General features: G+C 41.5%; 1 protein-coding gene across 6 annotated transcripts in view; it reads left to right on the plus strand.

The window, feature by feature from the left end:
• The first annotated feature begins 10,123 nt into the window (after window positions 1-10,123).
• The window catches only part of ppp1r12a (protein phosphatase 1, regulatory subunit 12A), a 47,922-nt gene continuing 35,266 nt past the window's right edge, over window positions 10,124-22,779 (plus strand). For 3 of the 6 annotated variants that reach the window (XM_051392390.1, XM_051392393.1, XM_051392394.1), the window contains exon 1: window positions 10,124-10,462. In XM_051392390.1, the coding sequence (XP_051248350.1) occupies window positions 10,226-10,462 (237 nt within the window). In that variant the 5' untranslated portion in view covers window positions 10,124-10,225. The remainder of the gene's footprint in view (window positions 10,463-22,779) is intronic. The other 3 variants (XM_051392395.1, XM_051392391.1, XM_051392392.1) reach the window with 2 other exon arrangements.

A 22,779-nucleotide genomic window follows, 5' to 3' on the forward strand; every position in this document is an offset into this window, starting at 1 on the left:
TCAAGAACCACTTCATGGACACAATGCGTGTTAGGACAAAACAGATCCCTATGCCCCCTTGAACCCCATGACCAGTCATTTTGGAACCTTTGCATTGGCATTGCCAGGTGAGCTTCCAGCGCCTGGAGTGAGATGCATCAGGCGTGTGTGGGCGAGCTCTTCACCCTTTCCTCACGAGGCACCAATCTCCGAGCCATCTGGGGAATGTTCTCCGCACACTTCATGGACATATATGTACCAGGGCTTTGACATCTTTGCTATTTTTAGCGCCGGCCCGCCCCTGGAGGTTGTTATAATGATGTCACGCAGGCTTTCAAAATAAATCTGATTGTTTATCTTAGGTTACACTTCCTGCCTGCATGTCATGTCATGTTTGTTTGTGTTTATCCATCTGTCAAACTGGATTTTTTTTCAGGGCTGCTTTAGTGTAGGGACTTGTTCTGCCTAACTTACATCTTCGGATTTATTGTCTAGTGTTCTCAAAATATGATATTCACTTTCAAATCATCTTATCTGCGGTTCACAAACTTGTTCATTTTAATTATGTGTTCATCAAGACGATATATATATTTAAAGGAACGGTTTGACAGTTCAGAAAATATTCTTGCACCCCCTGATCATCCACAGGGTTGAGTTCAGTTCACAACGTCTAAGCGGTATTTAAACCATAGAGGTGATGGTTTTTTTACCTTTTGCAAGGGAGCCAGGCTAGGTGTACCCCCTTTTCAAGTCTCTATGCAAGGCTAAGCTAACCAGCTGCTGGCTCCAGCTACATATTTACTTTGCAAATGTGAGTGTGGGTTCACCTCTAACTCTTGGCAGGAAAGCAGATAAACAATTCCTGTTAATACCATCAGAGTTCAGGGTATGCTTACAGTTAGGATAAAGGTTACTTTAGGAGTCCCGAAACAATACTGGAAAATCAGTCTACCTTTGACTCTGAATGTTTTGGTATGTTTCCAATACACCGGAGACAAAACTGGATTGCACTGGTGTATGCTGATCCCATGTGACAGGTGAATTGTGCTCTGTTTTGTCTGTGTTTGGAAGCTCAGACATGGGGAAAGGGAAGTCACCCTGGAGGTGTTTTGAAGGGGTAAAGGAAACTCTGCAAACACAGACATCCCTTCCCGCTTTCCTCTGTCCTCCCATCACTCCCACTCCCTCTATCAACTTCCTCTCCAGCTCAGGTAAGAGCAGACCGGGGCTGTTGACAGGTACCACATGTGATGAACAGCATCAGTCGTCACCTTGTCAGCTGCGACACAGCCACACCTTGCTGCGAGGCCAATGCCAAGCAGATAACAGAGCTGAATCAAACACTACAGTAGGTCACTGCATTTGACAGTTTCCCCGAACTCAAGGCTCAGGCAGCCGACCTCATCCGCAGCTTTCAAAATGCACTTCATTTACATTCCTCTGGCTGCACTTTGGACATGGGAGACGAGGATTGTGAATATTGGCACTAAAACTGCACTGACCTAATTTATAGTGGACTCTAAATTTAAACTATCACAGTTAGCAGTTCACTATTCAGGCTCCCATCTCTGTACAAAAAAGTACATTTATTAAAAGCATGGTCGAGTTGTCAGTTTGGCCTACTGGTCATCACGCATAACACTAAGTTGAAATGCAGTCAAACGGCGCTGCTCAAATCCTGCAGTACCTGGTGTTTTGCCTCTTCATTGCAGCAATTGATTGTCCCAATATGTGAGGTGAAGCAATGAATGCTTTATTTCTTTTTGCCTGCAAGCTTTATTCGAGCTCATACAGTGTGCTGCAGAAGTCAGTGCTGATAATGCTGTCAGCTGGCTGCATAAAGGGTAATAATCATATGTGGGTGGCTGCACTGCATGAGGGAGAGTAGCACAAGTAACACTTATCTATTTTTAAGCTTCTGCTTGAGGGCTTCCTTTGTGAAGTGTGTGGATGGAGCTTAACTGAACATCATTTCTGTATATTAGGGGAGAGTTAAACGCTGGATTTCAAAGCCGGACACAACTCTTGTTTAAGTAATTCAGGTCTGAGATGGACATGATTTGCTTAATTTACAGACAGCTTTTGCCAAATAGCCTTTTATGTGTTTTCAAGTGCCCTTTAGAAATGTATTCAAAGACATCTCTGGATTGCGGTTTAAACCTCTGGCTGAAAACTGAACTGATTATGATCGATGCTACTCATGGGAAACACTGTATCCATTGTAACTTGCAGTAGATTTTAGGATAACCGAGGTCGTGGGAGATGAGCACAGTTAGGAAACGAGATATATGACACCTGTTAATTGAAATGTGAACCTGTCCACATGTGAAGTGAAGCGCCTTGAAGTACTGCCCATGACAAATGAGATGGTCTGTGACCTTCGACCTCGGAGAATGCACCCCCTGGGCTCGCACCCCCTGATCATCCACGGGGTTGAGTTCAGTTCACAATGTGTAAGTGGTATTTAAACCTGATAGGGCCGAGGCTTTAAAGACTGAACGTGGCTCAGTTTTTCCGCTCATGCTTCTTTTCATCAAGGTGAATGGAAATAATGAGGGCAGAGGGTTTCAATAGCTAAATCAAGAACTCTAAATCAGGAGAACCAAAGCTTTAAAATGATCTAAGAGATAAATAGTGCCAATGGAAGTACGGGAGTATCCTTTTCAGTTTTCATGGAAATCAATTTGTGGAACCGCTGATACCGCCTTGTAGTACGTCAATTAAATTGGTCTCAAAGTACAGCCAGTAGGGCCTCTCAAAAATCTTGTCACAATGCATTTAATGACAACTGATTTTTTACAAAAGCTTCCAACTGAAAATATAGCTCATTGACTGTTCTTATAACTTAAAGCTATTATAATAAATGTTTTAATATTAACAATGCATCAAATGAGTATGTTTAAGCAGAAAGGGTCTCTCATAGAGAGAACCTACAGAGAATTGTCACCCGACTGCAGTTCAGCTTTGCGAAAAGTTGTTTTTTTAATGCGTATTTTAAGTAATTGTTTTGGTTTTCTGGGACGCAACTTGACTGTTTTGGCTCAGTCTCAAGGCTCTCAACCTTGTTTCCTCTTGCAGTGGGCTATCTCTGATTAACCTAATGTACACTACCTGCCCAGCACCAAACAGCAGAGAGACAAAGTTAGCAACCACCTGGTGAGCATTATGGACCATTTTGTAGCTTAAGACCCAGATATTTCCCTCAGGAGACCAAATGTAGAGGCAGAGTGAATATTGGACTTGCATTCATCAGGCAGAACACAAACACAACCCTAAATGAATGCTGAATTTTCTCCGTATCTGCTGGATGTGAAAAAAAAGCCACTGTTTGCTAACAGGTTCAGCATTATCAGCTTCATACAGTCATAATATGTCAGTGTTGTGTTAACAGCTTGTTGTGCTGACCCGAAGTGGCAAAAAAAAATCAACTAATGCATTTTTCAATTAATTCGGAATGCAGTAACTACACATGCAAATGAGACATAATAGTCCTTTATTATTTCATCTACAAGGACTGTTACTTTGGAAGATAAATCTGATTAGCTTCGATTTATGAAAGCTCATATTAACTCGTATAATGGAGTCACTTTAGGAGGGGATGTCTTCACACTCCACAGTCCAGACAGGAGGAACAATTTCAGTGAGCGATAACCCTCTTTCATTGGACATATCAGCATATGAGGACTGTTTTAAGACACACTTGAAAGAAATATGAAGCTATCCATTAATACAGTTCCTGTCTGCTCATTGGTAATTGGTAATCTTGTAATCAGTTTCCGTACAGGTTCCTCCACAATCGTGGCAATCGGTATAAGGACATAAAACATGCTCATCTTCATCTGAATGGAACATGATATTTATTTTTGACAGCAAAAATTGATGATCTTTTTTTCCATGGCTTGCTTGGCTGGAATGATTCATCGTAGCTTTTAGCACTAACCCATTACAGGCTTCACCGCAGCTCCAGATTTTGGCCTATTATTAGCCTCTTTTCTCCAGGAAACAAGGTCACTCAAATAGCCTTGTCTTATTAGGCTGTCACTACTCATTTGGCCTTAAAGAAACACACATCCCAGAATTAAATGTGTCTGCATCATACACTAAGTCCACTGTTCATTTGCACATACCTCACATAACAGCGTCACCATACATTTGAATTGAGTTAGCACAATCAAACATCCATTGTTAAAATGCCGGCATAATGGCCTGGGACTGAAAGAGCAGAGTCAAATGATGCTCCAGCTGTACAGCCCCTGCTAAGTGAAAGCGACTGCCCTATTTCTGTCCGGGGTTACAGCTCAGCTGTCGTCTGGGAGTAGATCACCTCATGAACACTCCCAAACCCTTCACTATCCTCCCTGCCATGCCCTGCACCCCAGGTTTGGGTGCAAGGTGCTCTCGCTAAGATTCCTCCTAATGTTAAATCAGGCCATTCAGAGTGCCAGGTGCAACAGATTATTTTGTCAAGCTGGTATTTTTGAGAGGCTTCCATAGCATTCCTGATCACATGTGCTGCAGTGCATCTGTCAAATGTGACATACTCCATGAATGGCTGCAACAGCTCCAGTCTGTGCGTTCTAGCCCAGACATTAAAAAAAATGCAAGTAGTAAATGTGTGGAATAATCATTCATTCAGTCTGTTCTGCGATGCATAAAGTGTTGCTGCAATGCTTAACGTATTTGATCCAAATGATTAAGGGACCCAGATCGGATTAACAGTGCACAAACACACAAAGAGGAGCCCAGACACAAGCATGTAAAGTAGCATCCACAGCTGAGGAGAAGGCCGCAGCGTGTGACCACTGGCCGATCAGGTTGCTATTATTATTCGTCTTGATGAGAATGGTCTGAAATAATCTGCCCCCCCCTTTACCCCACCTGCCTTTCTCTGAACTGCCTCTCCTCCCTCAGTTCGACTCTCTGCCAATTGGTTTCTATTCCTCCACTTCACTGCCTGACACAGAACTGGCCTTGGACAGACTGCGCTTTCTCATTCCTCCCTGCCCCTAAATACTTTGACAGTTGAAGCCCCTGGTAACACTGGATGGGGAGGTGAAGTTCTACACATAGTTAACATGCAGTCAAATGGAGGCTCGTTCATCAGTGATGGACGTGGGGTTGAGCATGCGATGTCACCTTGGGGTTGTTACTTAGTAGATGAACTCTTCTAGGAACAATTCTTTTGTACTCTATTGCTGCTGACTCTCACCTGATACCACAGGCCAGGACAAGCTTTTCAGTCCACCAGGGACTAATTGAAAGGGTCTGAAGGGGTGAGCCAGCACTATCAGGGTATTTCTCAACATCACTTTTTAGACATCCTCTGATAACATCAAAGCATGACTATTTCTATCTGCTCGATAGCACTGCTGTCTGGACCCGTAAACTGGGTAAGGAGATGAGTGTGTCAGTGTTGCAGGCGCCAACAACAGGCATTGGGTGACATGAGAGCATGGGAGCAGGGTGTCTGGCTTCTCTCAGATGGGACTTAGTTGTCCACACTTCACCAGTCACCCCTGGTGAGTGCTGCTTGTCTGGGTCACCTGCACTGACATGCTGGTGGATATGACTGGATACAGTCACTGTATAGCATGACAATTAGGTATTTTCCCTGTATGATCTTACTGTTGGGGCTTTTGGAAGGCTTATATCACTACCAGTCTGGACTGACACCATTGATAACTGATATTCAATATCCTTTTATGATTTTTATGAAAAACAAATGACCAAGATACAGCGTTTAACCTGTAACTTTATCATTCTTTATTATTAAGTTGGAATAGCCTCAAAACAGCAGCTATGTACTATATGAACAGTACTGAAAGCTACAGTAATAAAACTATTACAGCTAGTAAGTAAAAGTTAGTAAGTAAAGATATATTTCTATAGCACGAAGAAATAAAGACATACAAAAAGTTTCAAAATTCAACAATTAAACACAAAATATCAAACAATACCTCTACAGAGCAAAGAGATATTCTATATTTTAAGAAATAGTTTGACTTTTTGGTAAATATGCTTATTTTCTTTCTTGCCAAGATGAGAAGATTAATACCGTATTTGTTCAATTAATCTGGGGCTACAGCCAGTAGCCAGTTAGTTTAGCTTAGCATAAAGACTGAAAACAGGGGGGAAAGCTAGCCAACAGGTGCTGGGAGACTTGGCTTTGTTACCTGTTGCTACAGACCCAGTTTGAAGCTGAAGCTGTATATTTAATGGACAGATATGAAAATGGTATTGATTGTCTCATCTAACTCTCATCTAAGTAAGCATATTTCCAAAAATGTCAAACTGCTGCTATATTAAATTCAAGAATTCACTGACAAAAGCTCCAAAGGTGAGATAGGAATCTCTAAAATACTATATCAGAGATGGATAATCTTGACAAACTGATATAGGATATATTAAGGGCAATTTCAGTCAATATTAGCCCGTATATTAGCAAGCAGTAGCATATATATATGTCATTATCATTAATACACAATCAAAAAGTCTATAATCCCTAGAAACACACACAACTTCAACAGCCAAATTCCTCCCCCTTTCCAGCTGTCTTTCGAGAACACTTGACTTGGACAACTCATCTGGTCTCACAAACCACACCAGAGAACATTCCCTTCGGAAGCACTCAATTAAAGCAGTAAACACGAGCTTCCTCTGGGGGGATCAGTCATAGGTGCTGAGGGCCCTGACAGTGACGTGAGAACACGCCTACAATGCCATGACTTTTAGCTCTGTCGATGGGTTTTAATCAGCTCGCTCATGCAAGTCTCAACGGCTGAACACAAACAGTGAGAGTGCGCCAGTGTAATTTTGTGGTATTGATACACTTGAGTCACTCCCAGACACTTTTATCCTCTCAAGGAACAGGAACAGAAGCAAACAGTCATCCGAGATCAAAGCGAAAGGGTAATGAAAGACAGGCGTTTGTCTAGAATACTCATGACATGTACACTGCAAGACCGCCCTAATAGTCACAACTGCCTGTCAGAGGTGATGCTGACAAATGATTTTTATCTTGGGTGGTATAATGTATTTCCTGCTGAATCCTTTGGATCAGTTTTAACAAACACAGAAATCCTGACTCTGGTGTCACATCAATTACCACAATTATTTGCACTGATTGCGTTTGTCTGCAGGGAGCCAACATTGTGGCAGAAGTAATTTTACAGACAATTTCACGATAAACATTCAATGTAAGTTATTCTCTAATTGCTAATATCCTTAGTAAAACAAGCCACAATGTACTGCATGTTATCACTGACATCACTGAGGTAAATACAGCTGCACAGGGGGTCCAACAGGATGCATAAACAGGATGCATTACTGTACATCCCAGATGTTTGTTACGGTGTTAAGTGGCATATGGGTATATACGTTGAAGAGTTTCCATGCCTTCAGGGCAACAAGAGGCCCCTTTAACATAACTATATTGTTGACATTGTAGATTTTAAGCGAACTGTAGAGGAGATTTGCAAGTTTAATAATGTACAACAACTGTAGGCAATATTCAAATCTCTTGACTGTTTTTGCATTTTGGCCCTTTTGGCCCTATAGCTACAGGCAATACTTGAAAATCCCAAGCATTTTTGGTAGAAATGAATCATGTTTTAAGTTTGACTTCTAACAAAATATATTGGAAATCAATTTTTACAAGTCAACACCATATTATCAAGGTTGAATTTAGCTTTAAAACCAACTCATTTGATCTGGTGTTTTGTAGTATCCATATTTGACTCTGCTGAAACTAAAAAGTTACATATATGTGCACTGAAATAAAAGAGCATATGTACTTGCTACATGTTTCATATTGCATAATACGCCATAACCTATTCAGAGTGTGGTATTCAAATGTTCTGAAAATGAAATGTTATTTATTTAAAACAAAACCTTTTGGAACAACTGTACTAAAACTGTCAGATAAGCACAGCTTTGGGCTGTTTGTGCTGCAAGTATTAACACAGTCGGCTGGTCTTAAACTTGTGTATAACACAGATACACACAGTCCTACACACAGTACACTCTCATTACGTTCAGAGCTGGATGCGGCCCACATGGCTCGCCTTGTGCTGTCAGTCACCCTGAGGTCAGCCCTCCCCGCCGAACAGCAGCTTACACATCACTTTCCCTCCAACCCTCCTGATATCAGCACACTGAAGCCTCTGGCCAACAACTTCCTGACACTGACGCTGTTGGTGTTCCACCATCCCAGTGACTCAGTAAAACCACAGTGATTTCCCATGACATTTCTGTAACATTGAGGATCAGTATCAGCTGAGCTGCTCGTACTCTCCGTGTCTTAACCCCCGTGTTCTGGCTCTGAGTGCTTTGTGCCGCAGCCCAAGTCTCATTTGCTGCTTTTTCAGACAATAAATTATTTAAATCTGTCTACATTCAGTGTCAGTGACATGAGGAATTGTTCTGAAATGAGAAAATGGGGGTAGCGCGACTTAACACAATGGATCACGGTCACAGTTGTATAAATGTTTTGGATCATGATTCTTCTTGAACAGCTTGTTATTCAGGATGTCAGCTTAAAGTTCAGTTAGTGGGTGGTATCTAATCAAGTACAAATAGCATCATTTTCAGTTTTTAAAATGTCTTTAAACCAAAAAAATAACATTATTATGTGTAATGACACCTCTATGTAAAAAAGAAAAAAAGGGGCTGCATGCTTTATACCCACAACTTGCGTATGAGGAGGCAATACCACACCCCCTGCTGAGTACACATGGGTGTCTGCCAACAATAACACACGGTGGTGCCAAAATAAAAAACACTTTATGCTGGCCACCTTGTATTTACTCCAGGTTGAGGTGGACCACCCCGGTGCTCAAGTCCACCAGACATTCATAGCACATCAAGTGTTACCCATCAAATCATTACAGGTACTTTGTGGTAAGGAGGATTGTATTTTCCCTCACTGAGTAAAGAGTTTTTATTAGATGGAAATTTAAAAGGTTACATATGACATGGTTGTCATCTGATGCATTCATGTGCAGAAGAAAGGGGAAAACCCCAACGGTGAAAGTTTGTTTAATCAACACGTTATTTCCTGCAAAAAAAAAAAAAACTTAAGTCACAGTAACATCATAGACAGGAGGAAATCAAGTTCATTTAAATCCCTAGTGAAAACACATCTAAAAAAAGAGTTAAATATAAGAGAAGTACAACTCAACTCAATAGAGTAGAATAAAACAGTGCGACACAAAAAACAGCAGTAAAACCATCTGCAATATGAATATATAGTGTTTGATCTGCTAATATTCATACTCACAATGTTTGGTTTTCACTATCCACCTGTGGAAAATACATTTAAAGTACAGAAACTTGATCTCTTTCTTCCGTCCAGCTCAGAGGGTTAAAATAAATACAAACTCTGTGACAATAAAACAAAACAACAACAACAAATATATCCATAGTTTTCAGCACTATACAAGTTTACGAGCTCGCTTCATTCATTTATTAACATACGTATGAAATGTGCAAAATTTGAATAAAGGAATTTCACAGGTTACTTGACGGGTTGAGTGTTCGTATATATTGAGCTTTAATTAATATTATTGCCTGTGTGTAACAACTGAACCATCTCAACTGAGCAACTCTTGCCACCAGGAAGAGCCAGGATATATGGTTAAAAGCTCTGGAAACATCAACTCAATTTAAGCTATTAATATATTATCTAATGTCCTATAGGATTCTTACAAATAATACCCTATTGATATCTATTTTTTGCTTTAGTTACATCCACTCATGTAGGGTTGAACTCAGGGTGACCTATGACTTCTACCAGTACCCAGTAATAAGTCTTACAGTAAACAATAGTCAATCCAGTCGCTATAAAATGGAGCAGAGAAGAGAGGGTGCAAATACCTGTTACTGTATGTAACAGTCTCTCTCTCTCTCTCTCTCTCTCTGCTTGTGAGCTAGCTAAATGTTATGTAATATTTTGAAGTACTCTTGTCTTATTTGGTGTACACAGTCTATAAGGGATTACCCTGCTCACTCTCCCCTCATAATCTGCTGATGATGACGTTATACTGCAGCTCCTGAGTCTCCAGATCTCGCGAGATTATGGAAAACAATCCAGACGCCTCTCTCTCTCTCTCTCTCTCTCTCTCTCTCTCTCTCGGTTCCCCCCTCCTCCCCAGCCCTCCCTTCCCACGCCCCAGTGCGCTGTGGGATAGTGGCACTATAAAGTATATCCTCTCTCGGAGAAAGATAAGAAGCCCGAGACAGGAGGGGGATGAAGATGGCGGACGCCAAGCAAAAGAGGAATGAGCAGTTAAAGCGATGGCTGGGCTCGGAAACGGACCTGGAGCCTCCTATTCTGAAAAAGAAGAAGACGAAGGTGAAGTTCGATGATGGCGCCGTGTTTCTGGCCGCCTGCTCAAGCGGCGATACCGAGGAGGTGCTCCGAATGCTTGACCGGGGCGCTGACATCAACTACGCCAATGTAGACGGTCTGACCGCCCTCCACCAGGTTTGTGTGAGCCTGCTATGTGTGTTAACAGCGGCCCCGGGCCATTGCCAGCATCGTTACAGACACAAATGTCGGTTCGCCCTGGAGCACCTGTCAAATGGAAGCCATTCTCATCCCGTTGTTTACCTACCTTAGCACAGCCGTCCCTTTTTCGACGCAGGGTAACGTTAGAGATGAAAACACACAAGGCTTCTCCTCCCTGAGCTTGGCTATGAGGGATACTTTTAAAAAAAAAACAAACAATGCTAACTGTGCATGCAGATTTAAGAGTGTAATCCACGATAAGCGACAAAGTTTTTTTTTTTTTTTAGGACTTTACTTTTCCCCCTCTCGGCAAACTAGCCTGGATCTATATCCCCTCAGCCAGTGGGTGCAGTCTAATTGCTGTACTGCTGCATTTCAGCTCCTAACATTGGGTCGTTTTATGTGATAAATTACACTCAGGACGAAGAAGTGTTTTCTTTTTATTTATGGTTGCGTGGTGTTGTTGGATACAACTTATTTCGGGTTGCTACGACCGGGTACTGCTCGGGTCTTTTAACATGCATGTTGTCATTGATTTGAGACCCTCGTCCAGGTGAAATGAACCCCGCAGCAGTGGCTATGTAACCCGGGTAAAAAGTCGACTACTCTCTGGAGGGGGAAACTGCAGCTAGCTGGCGTTAGTTACGAAGAAACGTCACTCGGTTGCAAGCTAAATGTTGTCCTTGCGAGGCCTTAACCGTGCGCTGCCTTTTACGTGGTCTCCACACTGTTAGCAGCGGTGTTTGGTGTATTGTGCCTCAAATGTCACGGAAGTTGTTGTAAACAGAAGTAAACCCTGTCCCGGAATGTATGCTAACGCTACGTTAGCAGGGTCGGCTAGCTGTCGTTAGCTGTTTTGGAGGTTTGAGCTGAGGTTAATTCATTCGTTAGCTAGCTCGAGAAACCGCTTTTTATGTCTCGGCATTTCACGTTTGTTTGACTTTGGTGTTTTCGGTTGTAGTCGTAAACACGCGTGTGCCAAAATACTTTTTGCTTGTTTTGGCTGGAGTGGCAGCAGTGCTAAGCTAACTATTTGCCCGCTAGCTATCCGAGGTAGCTAACGCTGACTAGCATCTGTAGTTTCAAAGCCAAATAATGAAAATGGCAGCCCGTGTTTTAGGCTGGCGTTAAGTCAGTCGAGCCAGGTTTTGGAAAAAAACTAAGAATGGTAAACATGCCTGATTTTCTAATGTTCGTGAATCATCAGTCCAGTGGTTGAAATATTGTTTGTTTGTGTGTTTAGTAAGAGAAAGAAGAGCCCTGGTATGTTTTAAGTTGGATTCAGTGATCTGTACTGTACATGCAGTAGATTTGCGTTTACATTTAAATTGGCTTTAATTTAGGTTTTGAAACTACTTTTATTGTAACTTGTGAATATGTCAGTGTAGTTTATGGATTCATTTGTTTTGTCTACTACGTGGTTCATCCTCTGTTATGCTTCAAATGTGACCTCATCTCTCTTTACCATTTAAACAAATAATACCTGGAAGATATCAATAGGATCCCTTTTTAAAATAGCTTTCAGTTTTTTTCAGCCTTAAATTATTGCATCCAGTGTCATTTGTTACAAATTTAATAGGATTATAGTATGTTTACACTGTCAGCTGCTATACATCAATAAGACTTCTTTTCTATTTTTTAATGCTTATGCAATTGTTGTAATTGTTAAGTAGTAAACATTAAAGAGTAAGAAATTGGCAAAGGTTCCTGGCTCGATTTGTACCCACGACATTGTGGTGGTGTGTATGTACCTTAGACCACTGGGGCAACAGGACACCCACGGTACTTTATTATGATCAAATCAGTTCCATTATTGGTTGTGGAAACAATCATGTACACAGTTTCATTCATATTAATGGCAAGGATGCTTCCTCCACATATTTGTTTTGGATAGCAAGTGCTTAAATGATGTACGGATTAATGAAGGGACTGTTGCATTAAATGTTTAATGCTAGCATAGATTTGTAGTGATGTCATCTCATTACTCATGCCCACATGTCTAGTCTTAGTAAGCCTGAGTACTGCTAAGTGCACCACCTTGCTACATGGTATGCTTGTTATCCAAGACTTTACACCTATTAAAAGTTTTAAAAGCAAGTTTTCTGACATAGGTCATTAGCTCTTTCTTTAGATGATGAATTGATTTTATTTCTGTCAACATTTTCTCTCTGTGTTTTATTAATGGCGTTGTTAAATCAACCTTTCTTTGTGCTCAGATTCTTCTATAATTAAATCTGGAATTAGCATGGCCCCCCCCTGTGCAAACTCATTGGGTGGAAACGTTGCCTTTCTTTGGGCTGATGTCCAGGGATGAGCTAGAGTGAGGAAAGAATTTGATTTGCAGTGCCGCTCTCCAGACCTAACCATCTCTGGAGACTAGAAGCTGCTGTGAGTGTGTTTGTGTGTTGTAGGCCAGGATGTGATCCTGGGGGTTTTGGGGGGTCTAACAAAGGAGTTGAAGAAGGAGATACAGGGATTTGTGTTGTGCTAATCCCAGAATTTCAGCGAGGTCAAGCTGATTTTAGTTTCCTTAGATAAACTAAAGAGATGGACAATCAGAGTCATTTGATATCTTTCTTGATATTTTTGTCATGCTTTCCTTATTGCTTTTAGGCCATAAACTCCAGGGCATAACATTGTATGACTTTATGCTTTGCATTGGAAAAACCACACATCACTGTTAACGTTGACAGTTTACTTTTTTGCAATAAACTGCTCCTTCCCTATTCTGTTGAATGACTGACCTCTGGCTTTGTTGTGAAGTGTGTCATGTTGTTACATGAGGGCTCACTCCTCACTGGGAGCAGCGATATCACTCCCAACGCTGGTGACCGGGTGCAGGGTTATAAATACCACCGCCACAAGTTCTCCTAACTGGGTTTCAAGAGATGATACTAAGTTTGGGTATGACTCAGAGTCTGTAGCTCTGCTTTGTAGTGCAGCCCTGGCATAATCTCACATTTAGGCTAGAGGATGTGTCTTTATGTGAGTCACGGACCTTCTGTCACTTGAAAAAAAAAAAAAGACTTGTTGCAGAAGGACCCATAAACATGTTCTCTCCTGTTGTCTCTGATGTGATTCATGATGAAGACCATTACAGGCCCCTCTTGCACATATGGACGTTGTTAGGCATGGGGAATTAACCAATAATAATCTGTGACTTCATCTTCAGTTTTCGATGCATGCAACGTCAAAGAATGTGACTTTGTACGGGTTTTGTACTCGTCACATTACCATTTTGTGACGTGATTGGCTGAGACAGATTGGTTCACCCAAACAACAGACTGCGTGGACTCAGGTGTACAGTAAAGAGGATGTACGAGTGAATGAGGGGTCCAGTAGACGAGTGGAGATTCCAGATCTCGTCGGCTAAACTCGTCTCAGAGGGTAGCATTCCAAGTCCTGTCGTCCTAGCCTGCGCATTCCTCACATGACAGTCGCTGGAAACCATGGTAAAGAGAGAGCAGAGCAGACATTCCTCAGCTGTCACCTAAACCCCTCCCCTCTAGTCATTCTCTCTCTCTCTGGCTTGCCTCTCTCCATACAATGCCAAGGCCCAGCTGACTGTTGCCCACTGAGCTCCATCAAGGCAATTAGTGTGGAGGTAACCAGGGCTTGTCGCTCCACACAAGAAAATCTCCACAGTGACCCACACCTGAACTTTTTTTTTTTTTTCTTTAGCGTCCATGGTCTTTTGCTGATCCCCCGGGACCGAGGTGGCAGGACTCAGCTCAGCTTAACATGTCAGAGTTGGGTATTACAATGCCTTTTGCTCTGTTGACATTACACACCCTCATTATGGCCCTGAAGTCTATGAACATTATCTTGCACCGTCTCCATGACAACGACTCGGGGAAGGTTGCTAGTCACTTGTGTTGGTGGATTTGCATGTACGGAGTGGGAGTTGCATAACAGACTGAACACAGAGAGTCTTTGGCAGTGCTCAGCAGTTTGAAATGAAAATCAACTTCATGAATCTTGTAATGGAACAATTACAGAGCATGTGGTGGAAGATGGTGAGGTGGCTGTGTTTCTTTTCATCCAGACCAGCATCAGTCGTCATATTAACACATTACATAATTGCTGTGGATCTCACTACAACCCCGAGCCTGAGATTCTCAGCTGTGCCTGAGGCTCACAGTCGGCCAGTGAGAGGCGCAAAAAAGAAATGCCTTTGACATGTCCCCGTCCTCCTGATAAAGGCACCATGGCATCCTCTTACAGACCCCAAGCCTCCTGTCTTTCTGCCTGAGGGAGAAAATCCTGCCATCTCATGCTGAGAGGCCCCTTGGCCAAGACAGGCAAAGCATCACATTGCATTTCAGATCTTCCCTGTTGCTCTCACCTGTTTACTAGCCTGCACTACAGAGATGCAGGTTAGAGACTTATCAAGAAAGGCTTAATCCAACAAAATAAGTCTTCTCTATCTTAAAACTGTGCCTGTATAATAACTCCCAGATCTGATGTTGACTGTTAGCTAAAGAATACCAAGGATTACATATTTTGAGGGTGAGATGTAATACACAGCGCTGTTTTCAGTTTTTCAGCAGCTTGTGGGGGTGTACAGCATGTGGCCCAGATGACAAAGCAATGGTCTTTTGCATGCAAATTTAGTAATCTTTGGTACCTTTCATGTAAAGTGTTTTAAATCCACAGCCTTTTAGTATGTATAGTAATCAAAAAATCTTTTCAAGCTTTTGAGGGAGATGGATGGTGATGATGGATGAACATTTGTAGTAGAGATTATGATTAGTACTTATTGTTGAACATCAAGGTCCAGGTAGTTTGACATCACTCAGCTTCACTTTGAGGTGCAGCCTTTCATTTGATATTTTGTCCACTCCATTGTTCGAGTGTCATTAATTAGTTTTGTTCTATAAATGACCTATTCTTCAGACACAGCTGTACTGGCAGCAGGATCTAATGAGCGCGACCGTTGCGTGTCACATAGTACATGGCACCACGGTGCTCTGGTATGTAGAGGGGACTACCTGCCATGTGTAGAGCCAGCATGCCCATTTCTTTTGTTGGATTCATGCAGAGAACTAGTCTCTTAACTGCTGCTTCTATGACATAACCAGCAGAAGAGTTAGCGGTGGGTAGATATGCTTCAAAGTCGACATGATAAAAGTAAACTGCATTAAAATGTTTTCTTAATGATGAAAATTAAAATGTATCGTTTTTATGGTAAGTTACTTCAGTATTTAGGCACTTTTTTTTTAGCTGTTATCAGCATATTGTCTTCAGACATTCGATATCTGCCGATTTTAGCAGAAGTCTGCTTTCAGATCACTTTTCTCACAAAAGGTTCCACAAGGCTTTCAGTTTCTTTGTTATGGCTTAAGGCCATCGTACAGTAGCAGCTAGTCACTCATGCATTTCTAACATATTGCAGAATACATTAAGGTGCAACTTAATAATTCATGGACTGGAATCTAGACAGTCGAGATGTTATTTCTCTTTGTCTAGCTCGAATAGTCAACTGCCAATCCTTGAATGTGATTAGCTGTTGTCATGTTTTGGTATTTTGTTGTGGCTTTTATTAAGACTGAAATACTGCTTGCCAAATGAGTTATGAGTGTGTATCCTTACTATGTTTGATATTTCAAAACCTGTTCTAAAAGCACAAGCCCCAACTAGCACACACATTTTGGATCTGTTCAATTAATATAAGACACTAATCATAATTTAATTCTTAATTCTTCTTGTTCTCAAACAGCATTGCAGTCGTGAGGGTACAGTAGAGGAACTATTATTGCATCATGACATTATTAACTACATGAAACAAAACAGGTCTTGCATAAGTAAACTGTAGCCAGATGGCAGGAGACACATTAAGAAAGAAAACATGTCTGGATCAATATGGATTAAAGCCAACCAAACCTTGACACCACAACAGAAATAATAGTAGATGGACATTGCAGTTAGATTAAAGAATAGTTTATTACATTTTCTGCCTGTACCACCCTGTTTCCATTTTAAAAACCAGTCAGCAGCTGGTTTTTGTGCAGTGGTTGACCGGTCCCAAAGGTCTTAAAATGTGTGAAATTTACACAGCAGGCACTAATGGGTTTTATGTCCCCTTTGGTTGCTTTGGTTGCTTTGAATCAGCGTAGCTGTAGATGATGTAGATGCACTAATATGAGATAAATACAACACCCACAACTTGCACAGAAATGTCATTCAGTGCTATGCTGAATTCCAGTCTGCAGTGAATCACAGCTGCACTATTGTAACCTCAGCATGCTTGATAACTGAGAGTGTTAATTTTAGCATTGGAGCCCCAGAACATGTATATTTTACCTGTGTATAATTGGCGGGTCTCTCCTTGTCAAGCTGGCCTCGCTCACTGTTTCATTCAACCTTTCTACCAACCCCATAATCAACAGCAGGAAGTCCTTGTGGTGTTTGCGCGCCAATGCTTTGCAACATGCCAGGTCATCTGCTGATTGTGACACGTCAGTGTTTGTTTCCTTGCACATTGTGTCATGAGAACATGTATGACTTTAAAAAAAATGGATGGCCAATATCTAAGCTAAATGGATAGGAATGATGAGTCTCTACTTTACTGTATGAGATAGGAAGTTGTTAGCTCAGATGCAATGGAATCATAACTCAAAGAAAGAAAATGGTATAATGAGTATTATAAAACCATTTCCAGCAACTGAACATACCATGTCAGAAAGGGCTGTAGTATAGATTTCCTTTAAAACCAAAAACCTGCATGGCTCAGTTGATTCCGGTCTGGGTGCATCCTATACATCCCGACTGTATTTATGACACTGCTGTGATAATGCACAGCAGGGATAAAATGCCTGCGGCATTCCCACCAGAGGATCTGGAACAGTGACGGTTTCTCTGAAGTATTTCAGATGAGCGTTGCTACAGGTTGGAACTGGTTCACTTGGGGTCGTCGGGAGAATTCCTCAGTAGTGTAAACCTATTGCCACGTACTGTATACGAGCTGTGCTGACTTCATGGCAAGGCTATGGACACTGACTTGACCTTGCGCAAAAGAGCATGTCATGTGACATACTGCCATAGATAAGTTTAGGAAAATGAGAGAGCATTTCAGACTAAAACTCTGCCATCTCTTTGTTTCTGCTAAATCTGCTTTGATGATGTCAGTTGGTGGCTACTTTGATGAATATTTGTCACCCGTACATGAGGTTGTAGCTCATGTCGCTGTATTGCGGAGCGGTTTGAGAGGTTTATGAGAAATGACATGCGAGCGTAATTGCCTGTTAAGACTTCTGTGTAAAGGAACTTGCCAGGTGCCTTAACAGATTAATGCCCACCACTGGCTTTTCCGTCTGCCCCCACTTTTTCAAGCCGTGCATAGTATTGAGCTGCTGTGAAATGTTTGTGGGATGACTTCAGCTTGTTTTTTTTTTTTTCCCACCCCGTGGCACATAGTGTATGTCTTCTACTTAAGCCAGGTCTTCTTGAAGCCATCCTGCTGTTGTTTGCTTGGCGGCAGTCACATGCCTCACGCTGAGTGTTTTTTTTATGAGCTGTTTTTGAACTGAAAACACCTGGACCCGGAGACTGAATTCCTCATTGTCTTACAGAGCAGCGAGGACAATTAAGGCTGAGAGTGTATGTCCATTTGTTGTCTGTTTAAGGGTGAGGTTACATTCTTTCCATTTATTCTCAAAATGGCTGCATCTTCAGCTGACGAAAGAGATAGAGGTGAACATGCTGATTGGCCCATTATACACAATGTGCACTTTGTGTTATTGTTAAGCCAGGAGATACAGGACACTATATCCTCATGTTGTCAGTTGGGAAAGTTATTGCTCATTGTTGCCTCCACCTGTCACAGAATACCTTAGTGTAGTTTGAGAAATACATCATATTTATGAAGTTATTCCTATCCCACATTCTGGCATATCACCAGTAAGAATAATAATATACTGATACAACCTTGGGTTTTAAAACTATGTGCTAATATATTTCTGCGTCTCTTAGTGGAATACTCTTCTTTTACACTTGATTGGCATTGATTTTTGTTAGCGCTGGTCCATGAGTGGCCATGTGATTGAAATGAACCTGCTCTTTGCTGTGATGCTACCCCATTAGTGTTCTTCTGAGTAAGCGCATGTGAATGATACTCTTCCTGCAGATAAATAGCAGCGTCAGTAAATGGGCCTGGACTCTGACAGCATTAGTACTTTGGCTTGTGATTCAAATGGACTTACATAAGAATGGCCTCTGTATTAGCTAGAAGCCAATGTTCTTTCTATATCTTTTTTTCCTTCTGAAATCTGAAATGTTTGTTTTTTTTTTTATCTTGTTGCATGCCAAATGTCCCTCACTGGGCAATAAAAAAAGATGACGTATGCTTTTATTAATGTTTCCCACTTGTGCTATATTAAATATTGTCAACAAGTCGTTAATATGATCAATTCTTGTAAGTCCCTCATCATCTAACTCTATTTACTAACAGATTGAACTAGTATTAGTGATAGATAATCATATAACTCATATAATTTGAATAACAGGACTGATGGCAAAATAAGACACAATGAATGAGGTCATTACGGTGTCCTCAAACAGAATTTTATCTCCATGTTTTATAGAGCATAAATGTCAGGTCACTGAGTCCAATCAAGCCGATATGTTAATAGACCGTTAGATAAATAAATTATTAGCCTCAACTACTCAGACAGCTGTATAGAGAACAAAGAATTCATCACAATGCAGCATTAAGACAGTCAGCGTATGATCCTCGTCGTCCTGTGCGTTTCATAGATTATAATGTTGTTCCATACATTCTGATCAACTCCACTGTCCGTGAACCTTTTTCCAGTGATTTATTAGTGACTAGTTAATCATAGTTTGATGTTTGAAAAGACTATAAATCTAAAGTACATCAACGTAAAGTTGGTGCACATTGTGAGTCAACTCTGGTTGCCTGTGAATGTTTAAGCAGCTGATATCGATTATAGATCATTAATCTGGCTGACCATTACAACAGGGATCTTTGTGTCTTATTCAGGTTGTGGATTCCCTTGTGCTGTGCGTTTTCAGGCCCAGAAATTGGGGAGGTTGTGGGGGAGTGTTGCTCGTCTTTCCTTACTGAGGTGGTGATGGTAGGAGGGATCAGGGTGTTGGAGATTTCAGGCCAGAGAGGAACAGGAAGTGGCTGTTTATTTTTCTCATTTCCTCTTTGAGGCTCCACTAGTGAGCCTGCTTCTCACTGACACTGTCCTAACATAGGCACTTGTACACACATGTAACGTAAAGCTATCTGCACTGCCTTGCCTAAACATTTACCTAAAACACATATGCATTCTCATCTTTTAAAAAAATATTTATGAATAGATAGATTTTTTTTTTTTTTATCAGTTCCTCATATGGAGATTTCACTCCTAGTTGAAATTCTTATGCTGCATTTGTATCTGTTTTTGTAGGGCTGCAACACGGATGAAAATAAAGTAAAAATCACCACGTTGACAATTGCAGTTTTAAATCGCACAATGTACAGGTTTTGTTCTATTTGTTTATGTATGAGTAGGTTATTATAGTTAAGGTTACACTGTATTTATCTTTAGTCCACTCAAAACTGTGGAATTCATCTTGGTCTTTGCATGACAGTGTACTAGCAATTCACCATGCATTGTGATGCAGTGTTGCTCTGGTGGTGATCCATATTTGTGCTGGTAATGGCTATAAATTAGTAACATGCCTGCGGGGCTGACCCTGGCACCCACACCATCCATTTAACCTCTTGGGTTCAGAGTTTGTTGGCGTGAGTGGTGACACAGTGTCAGTACGCTGGGGGAAGAGGGGAGGGGGCTGTAACGCGGACCATTCTCAATGCCTCTTTAGTAGACTGACCGTCAGTGACTGCTGACTGAGCTATCTACTGTCCTCCATATAGTAGCCTCCACATAAGGGTTCTATTATATGGAAATATCAACAGAGGTTGTATTCTGCCATCTCTGCGTAGCTATCTGACCTCTCTGCCTCTCCCCCCCTGGTGCCCCCTCTCGCCTTTGGACCCCTCACATGGAAACTAATTTGGCTCTCAAGTGGGGCTATTGTTTTGGCTGCTGAGCGAAAGCCCAAGTGAAACATACAGTTACAATCTTGCCGGCATTTTTCCCCCCTCTTCCTCAATCCTGGTCTTCTTTTTCCATGGGAATCCCAGGGCCATATATGGTCGTCCTCGGTAGCAGCAGCAGCAGCTAGAGCACTGAAGGCAGAGGCTGTGTGTGTGTGTGTGTATGTGTGTGTGTGTGTGTGTGTATATGTGTGTGTGTGTGTGTGTGTGTGTGTGTTATAGTCTGGTTACAGCTCCCAACAGGGCTCATCTAGTGGAGGGACCCAGCTGGTCGCCCTGCAGCGCTCTAACCCTCCCCCTCGTACCCTCTGGCCTCATGAACCCTGCCAATAGCACAGGAGCTGTGAGTTCTTTGTCTCAGGCGTAAACACACACACACACACACAGATGTACACCACCTTACAGAATGAACATTCACACTATAACCTCTCACAAGTATAGATTTACTGATCCTCATGTGTTCCCTTTTTTTTTAAATTCATATCTGGATTGTTCTATTTCCAGTGTGTGTGTGTGTATGTATATATGTGTGTATGTATATGTATATATATATATATATTCTTTTTACACCAAATCTCTCATTGTCTGGGATGATCTGTCGAACACGCACATGCAAACGCAGACACATAACGCACTCATACTTACATGCTGGCGGTAAGAAGGAATTCCTTTTGTGGAAGTTGTTGCGCGCCTCTGAGCCAATGACGTAGCCAATGAGGAGTGGCCAAAGCGCTGATGCCTGAAGCCCCAAGGCTAGGAGTATTACTTATCTGGGAATTTCTCCACTGGTATGCTAGTCCAGGGCCTTGCTGCTTACTGGTTAGGTGGTTGCAGAGAGAAGTTGTTCTTCAGGAAGGATAGGAGTAAAGTAAGAGAGAGAAAAAAAGAGGCCAGTACTGAGCTCCAGAAGAAGCTGCTTTGTTGTCCATACTGTTGCCTCGTATGGCAGAAAACTGGTCCCTGGTTCCCTTTTGTGGACAAACAAAAAACAAGTCCTCTGTTATTAAGCTTTATTGTGGATGCCCTAAGCATAAAGTCTGAAAGCCTCTTTCTGTCTCCATTTTCTACATGTAGTGTTTGAGAAACCTTACACCATAATACCTAGATAATGTTTTGACTTTCCCGACAGATACTAGAGGGTTTCAGCCATCATCCATCTCACCACAGAAATTACAGCAGTTTCAATCCCCCCCACACCCCACATCATACAAAAAAGAGAAGACTAGAGACCTTACTGAAGCACCAGATGATTGCAAGGGATGGCAAAAATTAGCATGTGGAGTTTGTTTTTATGAGTCTGTGTTTAAAATGTTTTCTTAGGAAGACTGGTAGTGATATCGCCTTTCTTTTCCACATACCTTGTTTTTTGAAGGGCACCGAGTGTTTCGTGGCTGTGTAGGTGCTTCGATCCCAAGTCCTGATCACAATCAAAATGAAAGTTTCTAAAGTCTTTTGAGGTTTTGGGGGTTTGAACAGCTGTTCCACAGTCACTGCAGTCACTGTGATAAACTCTTGTTTTGTTGCTGTTGTATTTAACATTTAGTGAATGTAGCATAATCTACACACTTCTCTGTGGAGTGTTTTCATTGGGACTGTTTATTCAGTTGTTCTTATGAAAACTGTTGACAGTGAGGTCTGTGGATTATCCTGAGGAATCTGGACATTGTTTCTGAAAAGACATGACTGTTGAGTTGAGAATGACAGTATCCAATGATTGAGCACCACAAACCAGATTCCATTCACCACCATTGGCAAATAAAGCCCAAACCTTAACTATGCGCTAGGGTAGACGCCGCAAGGGAAAAGAGGATTAAAAATATAGACGTTTTTTGTGTGTCTGATTTAAAGGTGAACTGACCTCTTAAAGTTTTCTCAGGGCAATGTTTTTATAGTGCTACGTACATGTCAATAACCAGATTCAGTCAGACGGTCATAATGAGCCTTTTGTGTATGTGTATATGTATGATTCACTTAGAGAGCACCATACTTGATACAGAGGTAAACCCTACCAACAGCTTCTTATAAAATACTTTGTCTCTGCAGTAGTCTAATTGAGCATTTTGAAAATAGCTAATGCTGACAGGTGTGTAATTGTTCAATTGGATTAATGTGTGCGTGCTTTTCATGTACTGTGTGCAGTGTTTGTGGGATCATTTTTAATATGACCCACACTGAAGTAAAAGAAATTAAAGAAAAATGATTAAAGTAAAGATTGTCAAAATAT

The sequence above is a fragment of the Dicentrarchus labrax genome, unplaced genomic scaffold, assembly GCF_905237075.1.
Source record: "Dicentrarchus labrax unplaced genomic scaffold, dlabrax2021, whole genome shotgun sequence".
NCBI classification, from domain to species: domain Eukaryota; kingdom Metazoa; phylum Chordata; class Actinopteri; family Moronidae; genus Dicentrarchus; species Dicentrarchus labrax.